The 17,610-nt window shown below is 41.3% G+C and overlaps 1 protein-coding gene across 10 annotated transcripts in view; it reads right to left on the bottom strand.

The window, feature by feature from the left end:
• Positions 1-17,610, bottom strand: part of EML5 (EMAP like 5) — a 240,719-nt gene that overhangs the window by 138,796 nt on the left and 84,313 nt on the right. For all 10 annotated transcript variants that reach the window (XR_009760754.1, XM_061611916.1, XM_061611915.1 and 7 more), the window contains 8 exons: positions 13,535-13,672; positions 12,800-13,056; positions 12,167-12,379; positions 8,230-8,397; positions 6,550-6,656; positions 5,453-5,571; positions 3,388-3,574; positions 2,384-2,489 (listed from right to left, as the gene is read on the bottom strand). Coding sequence is in view for 9 of the 10 variants with exons in the window: in XM_061611916.1 (XP_061467900.1) it covers positions 2,384-2,489; positions 3,388-3,574; positions 5,453-5,571; positions 6,550-6,656; positions 8,230-8,397; positions 12,167-12,379; positions 12,800-13,056; positions 13,535-13,672 (1,295 nt within the window). In the remaining variant the exon portion in view is untranslated. The remainder of the gene's footprint in view (positions 1-2,383; positions 2,490-3,387; positions 3,575-5,452; positions 5,572-6,549; positions 6,657-8,229; positions 8,398-12,166; positions 12,380-12,799; positions 13,057-13,534; positions 13,673-17,610) is intronic.

Here is a 17,610-nt window from a genome sequence, read left to right on the forward strand (position 1 = left end):
ATAAGTGGCTTCATTAATTCTGGAAAATGCTTGAGAATAAATAAAACTATGTTGCATAAATTATAAGCAGAGGGTGGCCTGTGGGTCCCTCAGTTGCAACTATACTATGAGGATTGTAATTTGAAACAATTATTGCAGATAATCAGGGGTAACTATTGATTGGGTGAGAATCCAAGCACCCCGATTGCAAACATCAATTAGAGCCATACCTTTTAGTAAACTGAGCTCACTCAAGCTACAAGAACTAATGAATCCTTAACTCAAGGCCACTATCTTGATTTGGAAATCAAGATTTGGAAAAGATGGGCAACACTATTAACTCCTATAGACCTACCTCTCCTCCCATTTTTGGAGCACCCCAGATTTCAAGACCTGGCCAAATTTAATCAATATAAACACTGGGAATTGAAGGGGCCTTATAGAATATTGGATTTATTTGCAAATGGTCACCCTTTCACAGAATAGCTATGCAACTCAAGCTTGGAGAAATACAGCCTTCTTGGCTTCAGATAACGCAAGTTCGATAATTTGCTAAGTATATTCACCACATAAATGGGCCACCTCGACAGTTGACATTTTATGAAGACCTGTGTGTGAGTTCTAGTAATGACCTGAAAGGGATGATTTCTTCGCTATATAAGGGCTTCTTATCAGTTCGCTTTGGGTGTAAAGTTGCTCTGGGAAGCTGATATACGCAAGGAAATAGATACTAATAGTTGGAACAGTCAGTGGAGGAGACCACCTTTTCACGCTATTTCGGCACGGGTGAAAGAATATTTACTGAAAGTGATAGTCAGGTGGTACTGCACTCCTTTGAAACTACACTGAATTAATCCAACCATAGCACGTGATTGCTGGCACGGCTGTTGTGAACGGGGCACATACTTTCATATGTGGTGGATGTACCCCATCATGGCAGAGTTCTGGACTAGAACTAGTCTAATTCTGGACTAGTGTTCCAGGAAATCACAACCATAGTGGGTTAAATTGTGCCCCCGAATCCAGAGATGGCTTTGTTATCTATCATACCGCAGGAAATGCATGGTCTACTACATACAGACTTAATTTATACTCTGTTAGCTGCTCCCAAATTACTTATAGCTCAACACCGGTGATCTACTTTGCCTCTCACAAAAGAACTCTGGTGGCAAAAGGTATCTTGTTCTTATGGAGCGCCTAATGCACCAAAGCTGTCTGGACAGGGAGCTTCCACTAAAAAAATACTTTTGAGGGCACATGGTGGCTGCTCCTGCAATTTTCTAATAGTGATAAGTGTCTGTTTAAACCCAAAGGGGCACAAGCAGCCTTTTGCATGGGTATGATTCAGATATGACAGTTTTCTGAAGCATTTATTCAATACAGAAGTTATTGGACTCTGATGTTAGGCTGATGATTTACTGTATCTTCCTAATGTATTATCACCCAACATTTGCAGGGGTTTACTCCTATTCTCTCCCTTTTTCTTTTTTTCTTTTTTGTTTCTTCTTCCTGTCCCCTCCTCTTCTAGATATTGGTTACTGTTGTTCTATGCAGGTTTGTATAAGATGTTAAAAATGTCAATAATATACTTCTAAAAAAAATACCTCAAACATAACAGAATAATATGTTTTGATATCATGTGTGAAAACAGAAATTGAGGAAGCACTGTGAATGTGATCAGGAAGGGAGTTCTAGGTATATGGTACAAATACTATTTAAAAGAGTAGAAGGTTCTCAGACAAGTAACAATAATAGAAATACAGAAGCAAAAGGTTGTAGAAGGGAATGTAACGTAACAGGAAACTGCACAAAAGAGGAAAGCAAGGGAGAAATCATGAATTTATGCTGAGTGCAAAGGGGACTTCAAAAAGCCAAACCTTTTATTAATAATTAAAATTGTATATTTTGCTATTATAGAATTCTGACTTAAGCATTGTCAAATGTAGCATCATTTCAAAGTTTCAATAAACTCCAGGAGTTTCATATGGAAAACAATCAAGTTAATCAACTAATGGATGGGTTGTAAGTCACTTTAATATGCTCTAAATTGCTTGGAGACCTTTGGGTAACAAGCAACTAACAAGCTAATGAAGAAGAAGTTGCTAAAACAGTTGAACAGAAGCAGGCACACAGGAACAAAACAGAATTGCTCATTCATAACTGTTGCTCTGCAAGAATGATTGATGTACAGTCACACTAATGGCATCAGCCTAAGTCAGACTTTTCTACAACATACTGATAATAAGGACTGAAAATTAGGCTTTTTATAATTAATTCTATTAACATATAAGAGCAAAATATTATAGTTCTTGTATCAATATAATAGTAATTTATTGCTAGGATCAAAGAAGCTGTGTCACATTTTTAACAACTATAGTTTCTAGGTCAATATAATCATAAATACCTGAAAAGTCAACAGCACAAACACCATATTGATGATAGCCCTTTAACACTGACAGTGGTTTGATAGTCTCTGTGTCCCAGATATGGATTGAGCAATCACGACCAACCTTAAACAAAATAGATGGAACACATTATTCAATATCTGAATATATGTATTTTTCAAAAACATGAAATACAGTAGGGCCCTGCTGTCTGGCGCTTCGCTAATGCGGCGGTTTTGAATTGTATCCATGCTCCATATATTCGGCGCTTGTTCCGCTTTTGTGGCAGAAAATTGCCAGAATACAGAGAGACACTGAATGCACAGATTGATGGCACCCGACGTCCTTCTCGGACTCAGCTGCTGAGTGCGTCGACAGAGCTTGGAAACATTCCTTTTTTAAACTACAGTTGGGCTGATGGGAGTTGAAGTTCAAAAAAAGAATGCTTCCAAGCTCTGACAACGCGCTCAGCAGCTGTGTCTGAGAAGGGCATCCGGCGCCATTTTATTGTCGAGGGAGGTGGCGGAGAGCAAGTGAGCAGGCGAGGGGAGGGTGAGTGAGCGAACAGGCAGGGGGGATAGCGAGTGGGCAAGGGGGGACGAGCAAGGGAGGCGATGGAGGGCGAGCGAACAGATGTGGGTGGGCAGGCAGCAGAAGGGGAGCACTACTCCCCCATCATAATGATACAGCATTATACAAGTATAAAGATTTTCCAGGGGGTAGCTGTTGCAGCAAAAACAACAGATAATTTTGTGGCATCTTAAAAACTAACAAACATTTGTTTCAAACTTCCAGCATAAACTCTTTTGTAGCTGAAGAAATCTGTGCTCATTGAGTTTTTTCTCATATTTTTTATCAAAGCCAAAACATGTCTTCTACAGCTGTATTGCTTTCAGATGTTTTTCACAGATGCAAATTAAACAGATTTATGAAATATTCATTTATTTCATGATTTACGAAATATTCATTTATAAGCTCACTAGAATAACAGTAGATTTCTAGTTCTCCTAAACATGAATCCTACCTGGCCTGTTGCCACATAGTCCTTTAAGGGATGAATAGCAAGACACAGAATATCATCATCATGACCCAAATAAAAACGCTGTGTGTTCTGCTGCCGATTGTATACTACACCCACTGCTGAAACATGGTACACAATTTCTCCAGTCTGAGTGTAAAATAAATTACTGCGACAGTCATAGCCTCTGTAACTAAGAAAATAGTTTGTTATTTAGGCAACTTGCTTCTTATGCAATACGATTAACTACACATTTTCAGTTTTCAGTTACAAGCTGCAAAATTATTTTGATAGTTTCATCAAAAGTACTGCAAAAGAATGAAAATATCTCTAGTATGGCAGAATAGTAAACAAGGTTACATCAACAATTTCCTCTTCAAGTGACAATTATAGGAGATATAAAGGAATCTGAAAATAACTTGATGGTTAGAGAAGTATGGCAATGTTTTTCAGTGTTTCTGGAAGATAAATCAAAACTATTATGTAGATTGTCTTTAAAGATATTTCAGTTGAAGTATGTTTTGCTACCTCTCTTGCAACTCCCACAGAACTATTTCCTCCAAATGTCAAAAGAATATACATTTGGTACTTATGTATACAGAATTAGTTTGGTATAAATTCACACTCAGTCGTATCAATATCAAGCAAGTTAATGTTAACAAATATCAGATTTACAAATTCAATAAAACACTAATTCTGCCATCTCCTTAGTCCATTCTTGTAATTCACTGAATGCAAGAGTCAGACACAGCAAACAAAACTTTCACAATTCTAGCAAATTCTTTAGATATGATATTCAGAAGACTGTGAATGAATCTCCCTGTCTTGGTTTTTTTCTAAAAAGTAAATGCAAACTTGGGCAGGAGCTGGACTGGTACCATGGTGCTTGTTGGGATGCAGGACTGGGGCCCTGATGTTTCAGAAGATGAAGAGAGGGAGGGGGTCATTTGGCCAGAGCTGTGTGAAGAAGACGCAGAGGAGGGGGAGGGAATCTCAGAGATAGAACTGTGTAGCAGCAAAGACCTTGAATGTCCAACAGACACATATCCTTTCCAGGAGTTTCCCACACCCCCTCCCCCTTCGAGCTTAGAGCAGTTGGAGAAGGAGGGAGGGCAAGGGGGAATCCAGCCTCCTCCTGATCCAGGGAAAAGCAAAGAGAAGCAGCCAAATGGTTTAGGCCTTGCCCCCCCGCTTTCCCCCATACCTGAATCAGAGTCCTCAGAAGGGGAGGGGGCAGTAGCACCTCCTTCACCACGTACAAGGAGACAGCAAAAGAGACAACAAAAGAAGGGGGAGAGGAGGGGAGTGGATGAGAGCACTTTGAGGCGGAGTGAGAGAATTCGCGCTCGATTGTCCCCTTCTTAAGGGACAGGGGGAATAGTGGTTCCTTGTTCTGTCAACTCTCTTTCAAGTCGCAGGTTATGTTTTGTAGTGAAACTTCATGAGAAGGCGTAGTCTTTGTCTGGATATTACTTTAATAAAAACTGATTTGCTTTCACCAACTGGTCTGGTTCCTGAGTCCCAACCTGGATACGACAGTGCTGGAGGAGAGGTTTAACCCTTCCCTCTCCAGTTTCCCTACTGATATCACTGGATTGATTCCATAAAGGAAGCCACAGACCTGAACTTACAAGATCTGAACAGGGTGGTTTATAACAGATGCTATTGGAGGTCGTTGATTCATAGGGTTGCCATAAGTTGTAATCCACTTGAAGGCATATAACAACAACCTAAGTTGTTATTTGCTCTCAGGAAAACAAAGGTATCACACATTTTCCCAGTTTGGTCCTTATATGTTTTCACCTGCAAGCAAATAGTAGCTTTTGTGGGTGAGGGTGGGGGAGATATAAATCAGAAAAATGGTGCTTGAGGAAAATAACTATGCCTTTCACTCAGCACTGTGGTCTCCATCCAAATGCTCCTATTACTTTTATCGTTTATTATGGAAAGTGGGAGATCCGATCACAGATCTCCCAATGTTGTTATCCAGTTTGGCACTTAGATGTCTAAATCCATGTACAGTAAAATCTGTCTTGCTGGCTTTTAGACAAAAAAAAATTGATGTACCTACCCATGAACAAAGTGCAATCTTATACTATTGATTGGAGCCTGTTCTCTTCTTTTTGAGGCTGCAGTTTTTCGTTTTTCTTTGCATTGCTCTTTAAGCTGAGGTAGATCTTCTTTGTAAACCTTAGCAGAGAATATACAGGTTCTGTTATTGTGCATATCTGAAAAGCAAATTTCTTTGAGGAATAGAGGTTAACAGCCAATGTCATTAGCTTTCTACATGAACTGCATTCTGCACTGCAATAGACAGTGAAGTATAATATAATTCATTACATTACAGCAAACAGAATTTAAACATTGCTTTTTCTATTGCTATTATGGTATTAGTGCTCTGAGCAAATCATAATACTTAGATAAACTTTCCACCAGCTTCAGAGGTTTACAGAAGTGAGGCTGGATAAGATCTACTGGTAAGATTGGACAGCATTAAGATGATCCACAGTTCTGCTGAAGCAACTCCACTACAGCACCAGGACAAACAGCCACATCTCAGCAAACCTAAACATACCTGTGAACCAGAAAACTGTATGAAATATGAGTAGAGTAACAATTGCTGGTGGTGGCTGCAACTGATTAGAGCAGATGTAACCACACCAACCAGGTAGGAAACCATGGGCTTGCCATATTGGTCTTTTAATATTGCTATTTATTTATTGCTGTTTTCATCTTAATCTCTGTAAATGGCCTTTAAAAATTGAATTATAAGATAAGGAGCAATTTTAAACATAAATATAAATGAATGAATGAATGAATGAATGAATGAATGAATGAATGAATGAATGAATGAATGAATGAAAAGGAGGGGTATCTGAGAGCTTCCTGTGGAATGATAAAATTTTGCTGCCTTAAGCAATAGTAGGAACATGATCCCACTTGGGAGTGTCCTAGTGCCCACTGAAGAACTTCTCTTTGGTTTATTCCTGCATTCAAGCCTCACCCTTTTTGGGGGATTCATAGTTCTCAGCCAACAGCAACAACTGGCACAGTTCTGGCATAGGCTGTAGGCTTTGTGATATCAACATTCTGTAATTTACACGTACCTAGGATTTGTTGTGGTAGGACATTTTAGCATATTTATATTTTAACAATACAGAATAATACCTGTCGACGGTATGTGATTTGTGTCTCTTGTTCAATTTCAGAGTCCAGCTCTGGAACATCGGATTGATCAGAATCTGATTCTTCACTATTAGAGTCAATGAGGCTTTCTTTGATTTAAAAACAAACAACAGTGTAGATATTGAAAGAGCAGAAAGAAAATAAAGGTAATTATAATACTCAGCTAATAGCATAATCCTAAGCATGGTTATTCAGAACTCAGTCCCTCTATGTTCAATAGTACTTACAGAGTAAGGCACCAGGGACTACTGGAATGGTTACTGTCAGCTGGAGTTTACAACCCGCTTGGGCAGAGGTTAAACTTCCACCACAGTGGCACTCCTTCCCAGTTAGTGGTGCTCCTCTCTGCCAGGGGAGGCTGGCAGAGACAGATCTGTACTGTATCCTAACTGCCCCTTACCAGCTATCAAGGGAATTAGGATTCTAGCCTTACTCTCTAGCAAGTGTGTTTGGAATTGCCGTCTAAATATATCAAGTAAAATAAAGAACAACTTCACAAGAACAGTCACATATTAAAACCTCCTCAGAAGCAATTAACGAGAATGGACAATAAATTATATTTTTTCTTCAATTTTAATCTCTGAATGTGCCTAAAGTTTGTTTTCCAGTTTAACCTCTCCAGTTGTAAATGTATTTATCCAAGCCTTCCCACATTGTTCTCTTGCTGGTTTTAATTAGTTAACTATTTTTGCTGCTGGGTTTTTTATTATTTTGTTGTGGAAATTTAATTTTTTAAAAATCATTACCTTGAGCCACCCTGGGAGTTTTTTTTAAAATTGAATGACAGCATAAGAATAAATTATGTGTTTCGATCCTGACTTGTCTCTCAATGAACAAAAGGGCTCCTTCTATTCATGAAAGGGACTGAATCCAGCTGAAGCACCTTCTGGAGGATTGTGAGGTGATTTTTGCTGATCTCCCTTTCCAGACCCCAATGCCACCTCCCATGCTATTCAAGAGGGGTGCCTTGACCCTTCAGAGCAGCTTTTGGGGAGAAAAGAGAACTGTAGGAAGTAGAGAGAAATAGAAATCAGCAAAAATGGTCTTCCCCTCCCTAAGTAGCGCACCCCATGAGTATTCTGAATCCAACCAAAAATATTTTAGAACTCAGTGAATACAGTCAGTGATGACACTGATGAAAATGAGATCTCCAGTGCTGAGACAGAAGAGACAGGATGAAAGACAAAAGAAAGCTGTTTAGACATCTAAGGAAAAAGCAAACGCAAAGCAGATTGCTTGAGTAAGCCTTAATCAAATCACATCCACTAGTCTTAAAAATATTGTGTCTGTCACTGCCCTGGCTTTATCGAATGTAATTTCAAACATTCATTGCTTTTTCTGTGCTGCTCTGGAAGGTTTTAATGCTGCACCAGTTTTTACTTCTTCATTATTACTCATATTTTACTGTGCCACATACTATTTTTTATTTTGTTATGGGGCCTCCGTTTCCAGTGGGTGGGATAGATATGCCAAAATAATAAATTAATAATTTCCCACCACTTGCATTCAGTGGGCCAGGGCCAAAACTACAGAAAACAGAAAGTCAGTCCAAAACTGAGACAAAAGCTCAAGACACAGAAGACCAAACATCACTGCAAAAGGGATATCACTAACTATACTTTAAATTATTTTCTAACTCATATGAAATTATGTATTGCTCACCTTGTGGTGCTATGTGAAGTGCATCCTTCAGCTTCCTTTCAGGAACAAATTTCCACTGGAAAACAGAATGATCTGCTCCACCAATCGAAATAACCCACTGGTAATCATGTGACCATCTGACATTTGTCACATGTGCTGAATGACCAAGATATTTCTTAAATTTTGCCCCTATTTTTTGAAAAAAAGGTTTAATCACATTTCACATTATATTATATCATATCATGTTAAAGGGCTGTTTTACACCATGGTTTTATATCCAATGGTGCCTTACCTGAAGGGAAGGGCACTTTTGCTCATGCAAGAGGTGAATCCTAATTTCTGCTAACTGTTCCTCCTCAGATGCAGCCCTCTGAGCCCCATCAAATACTATTCCTGGGGGGCACATGAATTTTCAGGTTTTCCAAGCAAATGCAGTGGGAAGGAGGTGGTAGGAAATCCCCATTGCACAAGTAAAAATCTGTTTAAGATTATTTATAGAGTCCAAACGAGTATATTGTAGAACATATTATATACCAGTCTAGCCAATTACAATTATTGTGGTACTTTGTTATACAAGGACACTAAACTAGCCAAAGCAATCTATGTTTTTGTTTGTATCTTAAACCTTTAGTAGTTATTTCCAGGGAAAAATCTCAGACAGGTGAGAATTCTGCTCTCTAAAATTTCCCTTCCCCAACTTTTTGCTATACCCTTCCTGTGTGGAAAATTGAGTGCAGTATCTCCTTTAGACCCTAACCTCACAATCTCTTACCTGAAACACAAGCAAGTATCACAAATGCTGACAGTTTTTTCCCCTATTTTTTAAGTTTTTCTCCTGTTTTAAAAGCCAAATTCCAACTTTGGTCATTAATGTTAAGAACATAAGAACATAAGAAGAGCCTGCTGGATCAGGCCAGTGGCCCATCTAGTCCAGCATCCTGTTCTCACAGTGGCCAACCAGGTGCCTGGGGGAAGCCCGCAAGCAGGACCCGAGTGCAAGAACACTCTCCCCTCCTGAGGCTTCCGGCAACTGGTTTTCAGAAGCATACTGCCTCTGACTAGGGTGGCACAGCACAGCCATCATGGCTAGTAGCCATTGATAGCCCTGTCCTCCATGAATTTGTCTAATCTTCTTTTAAAGCCGTCCAAGCTGGTGGCCATTACTGCATCTTGTGGGAGCAAATTCCATAGTTTAACTATGCGCTGAGTAAAGAAGTACTTCCTTTACTCTGTCCTGAATCTTCCAACATTCAGCTTCTTTGAATGTCCACGAGTTCTAGTATTATGAGAGAGGGAGAAGAACTTTTCTCTATCCACTTTCTCAATGCCATGCATAATTTTATACACTTCTATCATGTCTCCTCTGACCCGCCTTTTCTCTAAACTAAAAAGCCCCAAATGCTGCAACCTTTCCTCGTAAGGGAGTCGCTCCATCCCCTTGATCATTCTGGTTGCCCTCTTCTGAACCTTTTCCAACTCTAGAATATCCTTTTTGAGATGAGGCGACCAGAACTGTACACAGTATTCCAAATGCGGCCGCACCATAGATTTATACAACGGCATGATGATATCAGCTCTTTTATTTTCAATACCTTTCCTAATTATCGCTAGCATGGAATTTGCCTTTTTCACAGCTGCCGCACACTGGGTCGACATTTTCATCGTGCTGTCCACTACAACCCCGAGGTCTCTCTCCTGGTCGGTCACCGCCAGTTCAGACCCCATGAGCGTATATGTGAAATTAAGATTTTTTGCTCCAATAGGCATAATTTTACACTTGTTTATATTGAATTGCATTTGCCATTTTTCTGCCCATTCACTCAGTTTGGAGAGGTCTTTTTGGAGCTCTTCGCAATCCCTTTTTGTTTTAACAACCCTGAACAATTTAGTGTCGTCAGCAAACTTGGCCACTTCACTGCTCACTCCTAATTCTAGGTCATTAATGAACAAGTTGAAAAGTACAGGTCCCAATACCGATCCTTGAGGGACTCCACTTTCTACAGCCCTCCATTGGGAGAACTGTCCGTTTATTCCTACTCTCTGCTTTCTGCTTCTTAACCAATTCCTTATCCACAAGAGGACCTCTCCTCTTATTCCATGACTGCTAAGCTTCCTCAGAAGTCTTTGGTGAGGTACCTTGTCAAACGCTTTTTGAAAGTCTAACTACACTATGTCCACTGGATCACCTCTATCTATATGCTTGTTGACACTCTCAAAGAATTCTAATAGGTTACTGAGACAGGACTTTCCCTTGCAGAAGCCATGCTGGCTCTGCTTCAGCAAGGCTTGTTCTTCTATGTGCTTAGTTAATCTAGCTTTAATCATACTTTCTACCAGTTTTCCAGGGACAGAAGTTAAGCTAACTGGCCTGTAATTTCCGGGATCCCCTCTGGATCCCTTTTTGAAGATTGACGTTACATTTGCCACTTTCCAGTCCTCAGGCACGGAGGAGGACCCAAGGGACAAGTTACATATTTTAGTTAGCAGATCAGCAATTTCACATTTGAGTTCTTTGAGAACTCTCGGGTGGATGCCATCCGGGCCTGGTGATTTGTCAGTTTTTATATTGTCCATTAAGCTTAGAACTTCCTCTCTCGTTACCACTATTTGTCTCAGTTCCTCAGAATCCCTTCCTGCAAATGTTAGTTCAGGTTCAGGGATCTGCCCTATATCTTCCACTGTGAAGACAGATGCAAAGAATTCATTTAGCTTCTCTGCAATCTCCTTATCGTTCTTTAGTACACCTTTGACTCCCTTATCATCCAAGGGTCCAATTGTCTCCCTAGATGGTCTCCTGCTTTGAATGTATTTATAGAATTTTTTGTTGTTGGTTTTTATGTTCTTAGCAATGTGCTCCTCAAATTCTTTTTTAGCATCCCTTATTGTCTTCTTGCATTTCTTTTGCCAGAGTTTGTGTTCTTGTTTATTTTCTTCATTCGGACAAGACTTCCATTTTCTGAAGGAAGACTTTTTGCCTCTAAGAGCTTCCTTGACTTTGCTTGTTAACCATGCTGGCATCTTCTTGGCCCTGGCGGTACCTTTTCTGATCTGCGGTATGCACTCCAGTTGAGCTTCTAATATAGTGTTTTTAAACAACTTCCAAGCATTTTCGAGTGATGTGACCCTCTGGACTTTGTTTTTCAGCTTTCTTTTTACCAATCCCCTCATTTTTGTGAAGTTTCCTCTTTTGAAGTCAAATGTGACCGTGTTGGATTTTCTTGGCAATTGGCCAGTTACATGTACGTTTAATTTAATAGCACTGTGGTCACTGCTCCCAATTGGTTCAACAACACTTACATCTCGCACCAGGTCCCGGTCCCCACTGAGGATTAAGTCCAGGGTTGCCGTCCCTCTGGTCGGTTCCATGACCAACTGGTCTAGGGAATAGTCATTTAGAATATCTAGAAACTTTGCTTCTTTGTCATGACTGGAACACATATGCAGCCAGTCTATGTCCGGGTAGTTGAAGTCACCCATTACTACCACATTTCCTAGTTTGGATGCTTCCTCAATTTCATATCTCATCTCAAGGTCTCCCTGAGCATTTTGATCAGGGGGACGATAGATCGTTCCCAGTATTAAGTCCCTCCTGGGGCATGGTATCACCACCCACAACGATTCTGTGGAGGAGTCTGCCTCTTTTGGGGTTTCGAGCTTGCTGGATTCAATGCCTTCTTTCACGTATAGAGCAACTCCGCCACCAATACGTCCTTCCCTGTCCTTCCGATATAGTTTATATCCAGGGATAACCGTATCCCACTGGTTTTCTCCATTCCACCAGGTCTCCGTTATGCTCACTATATCAATGCTCTCCTCTAAGACCAAGCACTCCAGTTCTCCCATCTTGGTTCGAAGGCTCCTAGCATTAGCGTAATGTTATTCTGAGAACTTTCCATCCAAAATAGAGATTTCTTGGGTATTCTGTTATTTACATTAAAAGATCACACTAAAAAGTTACCTTTTCTTAGACAAGGATACCGAAACAATTTGACTATTCCATAGTCATCAGCTGTAACTAGAACTTGGCCCATAAAATTAGCATCTACAGAATTGATATCATTGATCGCTGAATATTTAGGCCATATTCCATTAACTTCAAGGCCTGCAACTGAAGTCCATGAAGCCCACTGGACACCTTTTAACTCTTCCTTATTTGTCACTTCTTTTCCACCTAGATGTAAAAAGATACCTATTTAATGATTCACTCCATTTAGCAAGACAATTGTCATATTAACTGGGTTGTATCCAACATTGCACAAGGAGGCTACTTGTGCAACTGATCCTTCCTTCCCCCCCCCCCTGCAGGCCCTGTATCCCAAGAAAAGCCTCTCCAGAGCTCTATGTGGAGCTGCAGTAGGAGGGAGGAACTGGACAAAATCAGAAACCTTGTGCAAGCAGTCCAAGATTCCTCTGCCCGGTTTTGGGCAATCCTCCCTACATTGATTAGAATTCTTTGGGGAGAAATTACTGGCTACATTCACTACAACTACTTTACTAAGAATGTGATATATTATCATAGCGTAAGGCAACCCAAGCAAAGAGCTCACTACCTATTTTCATGTATAATTATAACAGTAGTAGACTAACTCACCAGGCATCCTGTAAAATAGTCTTTTTCCACTGCCATCATTGGTCTGCAAATATTTACTGTCCAATGACCAGTCCATATGAGTGATGAAACTTGTGGATCCAACACATTCCCCAACCTTTTTGTACCGCTGAACAACCCCATAAACATCAACAGAACTGTCATTAGAGCCAACTGCAAGGAAATTTCCATCTGGTGAATATTTTAATTCATGAATAGCTTCTTTCCTATCTTTAATATGAACAACCTCTGTCATATCTCTGCAACAGAGAAGAAAAATATCAGGTGGTTAAGACTACATTTGGCCATTCTCCATAAAGAAAGATATCAAGCTTTATTCACAGCAACTGAAAAAAAGTCCTCACTTCTAACAATTTGCAGTGGAATATCTAATTTAACATTGAGGCATCTACATATTAATAAGGGAGCCTCTACTTATGTGGAGACACACCCATCTGAGGGCTCAAATTAAAGCAGGGGAACTATGGATTTGTATTAAAATATTGTTTGTGCACGTTTCTCCAACTTAGTGAACAAAGCCACAAAAATCAGAAAGCATCAGCCTTATGATTCACAGAGGAATGCATAAGCCTCTGGAATGCATTACAAATGAGTCCAGATGGAAAGATGAATCTGGCAATGCAGATGGCTAGCACAGGACAGATGTTACTATTCACTGTGAAAGCAACTTAAAGGCAAAGTTTATTTTTGTTTAAATATCTTTCATGTGTAACCTACCTAACTCGAAGTACCGTGAAAGAACCATCTTTCATTCCAAGTGCAAGATGAATTCCATCAGTGCTAACAGCTGCACAACGAATTGGTTCTTCCATATTGCACCGTGCAATCAATGCATGATCTATAAGGCTCCATATTCTACAAGAAAAGTATTCAGTGTAAACAATATACAATTATCATTCATGCACAGAAAAATGTTGTCTCATCTTTAAAAAATATCCAGGAGGAAGCATATTACTTATCATTAGCTCTCTGTACCCTGGACAGAATTGATACTCATGATTGATACTGCCACTCTGGTCCCCTGCTGGGAGGAAGGGCAGGATATAAATCAAATAATAAATAAATAAATAATACCCAGGGCCAATTCACATGTACCTAAAACATTACTGAGTATCACAGAGTATTCCTAACATAATACACCTGTTGCATGACAAGGTGCCATTTAACTGTTATGTCAGGCTGCAGAACAATTTTCATCTAGCATACAGCAAGGTGTGTTGTTATATTACCAAGATGCTCATCCTCACTGACATTTTACTGACAAGAATGGCTGTATACTATAGCCAGTGTGGATTTTTCGCATTCTGCAATGTTAAATTGAAAATTCCCCCATGCCATTCTGATGCTTCCCATAAGTTCATTTCAAAACAAAACCTTACAAAACTTATAGTCCTGAACTCTTGCTTAACAACCCACTAAATTTTCATGGCGATACACAAAACATTCAGACCCCTTTTACCTATCCTGATTGCACAGGAGTAAATCCCACTGAACTCAATAAACATGCCAATGGTCAAACCTGTCCTTCTCCTCCCCTCCCCCTCCTGCCTGCTACCATCCCCCTTCTCCCCTCTGCCCTTCCTCCCCTTCCCCTCCCCATCCCCTGTGGTCAGTTTCACCTATCCTAAGCATGATTGCAGGGAAGTAAATCCCACTGAACTCAATAAGCATGCAAACGATCAATCCATTCTCAGCAAACTTGCACAGGATCCCATTTCTTACCTCCCGGATTAAAAAGCAGAGAAATTCACTAATAGGCAAAAACCTTTGCAGTTTAAGAACATACCTATAGCCCACAGATATTTCTATCAAACTTTAAAAAGCAGGGAAATTGGGCAGCTATAGTGAATGCACCAGGGGAGCAGGAGCTATAGGTACGTTCTTAAACCACAAGATTTTTTTGCCTATTAGTGAATATATAAAAGTGTGAGACCTCCCAGACATTTTAACAGAAGCGAAAGCTGAGAGTAGCCATACGTGCAGTGGACTTCAGGAAAGTTCATTTTAATAAACTCAGAACAATTGTAAGTACGGTTCCATGGCAAGCCTCTTTCAACAAGCCTTTTAAGTTGAGACCTATCCCAGTCTGCACCTGTGTCAGAATTGTTTAATATGTTTTTAATAGTGTTTTTAACCCCTTTTAAGGTTGTTTTTTAAATGTTTTTAATGCTGTTTTGTTTTAATGTATTTTAAGTTCTGTTTTTATGATGTTTTAAAGTGTTTTAGTGCTTTGTTTGCTGCCCTGGGCTCCTGCTGGGAGGAAGGGCGGGATACAAATTAAATAAATAAATAAGCCACCCTAATGAAAAAAGGAGTCCAAGATGGGTGGGAGTTTCTACAAAAGGAAATACTAAAAGTGCAATGCAAAGCAATTTCAACAAGGAAAAAAGGGAGGAAACAAAAGAAGAAGCCAATGTGGCTTCACAAAAAGCTTAAAGATGACCTGAAAACAAAAAAGGACACATACAGGAAGTGGAAAGAAGGCCAGGCCACAAAGGAAGAGTACAGGAAGGTATCACGGAATTGCCGGGATGGTGTCAGGAAGGCTAAAGCTGAGAATGAGCTGAAGCTAGCAAGGTATGCTAAAAGCAACAAAAAAGCTTTCTTCAGGTATGTCCATAGTAAAAGACAGATAAAATGATGGCACAGCTACTCAATGAGGATGGCAAAATGATAACAGATGACAAAGTAAAGGCAGAAGTGCTCAATTCCTACTTTGGCTCAGTCTTCTCCCAAAAAAGGGTCTATGACACTCCCAGGAAACATGAAGTAGAGGGGGCAGGATTGGAGCTTGAGATTGACAGGCAAATGGACAAGGAATACCAAATCACTCTGAACAAGTTCAAATCGGCAGGGCCCGATAAACTGCATCCTAGAATACTGAAGGAGCTGGCTGAAGAACTCTCAGAACCGCTGTCTATTATCTTTGCGAAATCATGGAGGACCGGTGAAGTGCCGGATGACTGGAGGAGAGCTAATGTCCCTATCTTCAAAAAGGGCAAGAAGGAGGAACCGGGGAACTACAGACCGGTCAGCCTAACATCAATCCCTGGAAAAATTCTGAGCAGATTATAAAGCAGTCAATCTGTAAGCACCTCGAAAACAATGCAGTGATTACTAGGAGCCAACATGGATTTATGAAGAACAAATCCTGCCAAACTAAACTCATCTCATTTTTTGATGGGGAAACCTCCCTTGTTGTCGGAAGGCAGAGCTGGGGTCCCAATCCCGGGGAGCTGGATCCCGGAGAGTTGGGAGAAGAGTATTCGGATGGATGGCAGAGGGAAGGGGGAGGAACTTCCCCCCTTTGGAGCGAAGACGAAACAGAGGAACTGCCAGTGATAAGGTTGCTTAGCAACGGGGAGCCTGAGCCCTCCCTGGACATTCTCATGCCTCCCCCTCTTTCAGGCTCAGAGCAAGAGGGGGAAGAGGGAGGGCTGCTCACAGCCGAAAAGCGGGGAGGCAGTTTACCATCAGCCCCTCCCCTATCCCCCATCCTGGAATCGGAAACTTCAGAAGAGGAGGGGGTGATGCTTCCCCCCTCACCGCGCACACGCAGACAGCTGAAAAGACAGGAGAGAAGGGGGGAAGGCGGGCAGTACCTGAGGGGCAGTTAAGGAGGAGCGAAAGATTGCATGCCCGTTTGGCCCCTTCTTAAAGAACAGGCGGGAAGAAGTCCCTTGCTCTGCCAACTTTCTCCCAATGCCGCAGGACCTGTATCCCTGTATTGCTTCATGAGAAAACGCAGTCTTTGTTTGGACATTACCCTAATAAAACACGAATTAACTACAGCCGTTGGTCTGGTTCCTGAGTCACATCCTGGGCCTGACAGCTTGACAGAGCCACCTAAATCACCCTCAACGCTCTCTTCACTTGACTGGGACAAGATGTCAAAGGGAGCAGCGGGGGGGACGAACCCCACTTCTGAGACGGAAGTGGAACTCTTGAGGACTAAGGTAGCTGATTTGCAGACGGATGTTCAAGCCCTGCTAGCAGCAGTCAAGGCGCTGAAGACAGATAATCAAACCTTAAGGCCACGATAGACCAGATGCGAACAGCCCCTCCAGCTGCCGTAGTAAAGGTTCCCATTGGATTGCCCCCAAAATACGCGGGACAAAGTGATCAGTTGGCAACCTTCGTGGCTCAATGTGAGTTATATCTGGATGTCAGGCACACGGAATTTCCAGACGATGGGGCTAAAGTAGCTTTCGTGATTAGCCTCCTGGAGGGAGAAGCTGCAAAATGGGTGACTCCATATCTCGTGAGAAAGGATACTGTCTTAGGAAGGTACAGAGGATTTATACAGGAGATGACCAAGATGTTTCAAGACCCGCAAAGGGCTGAAACAGTAGCGCGGCAACTAGGCGCTCTGAAGCAAGCTAAAGGGACTGTTTCCGAGTACACTAACGCTTTTAAAATTCTGTCCCAGGAAACTGGTTACAATGACGCCACCCTGATGTTTATGTACCGGAGTGGATTAAATGCTGAAATCCTGGATGAGTTGGCCAGGACCTCCCCCCCCCGCTGACCTACCAGGACTCATCCGGCTATGCCTACAGATAGATCACCGGATGGAAGGAAGGCGCCTGGAAAGGAAGCAGGAGGTCCCGAGATACTCAGCCTCGGCATCCCGCAACAAGACCCTTCCCACTACAGGGATGGCAGGTAATGCAACTGAGGGACAGGGAGGGGCTAGGCCAAGACTGTCGGAAGAAGAAAAGGAAAGACGACGCCGGGAACGTTTATGCTTTTATTGTTCAAAGCCGGGCCATGTGGCCAGAGACTGTGGACTG

The sequence above is a fragment of the Rhineura floridana genome, chromosome 2, assembly GCF_030035675.1.
Source record: "Rhineura floridana isolate rRhiFlo1 chromosome 2, rRhiFlo1.hap2, whole genome shotgun sequence".
Lineage (NCBI taxonomy): Eukaryota > Metazoa > Chordata > Lepidosauria > Squamata > Rhineuridae > Rhineura > Rhineura floridana.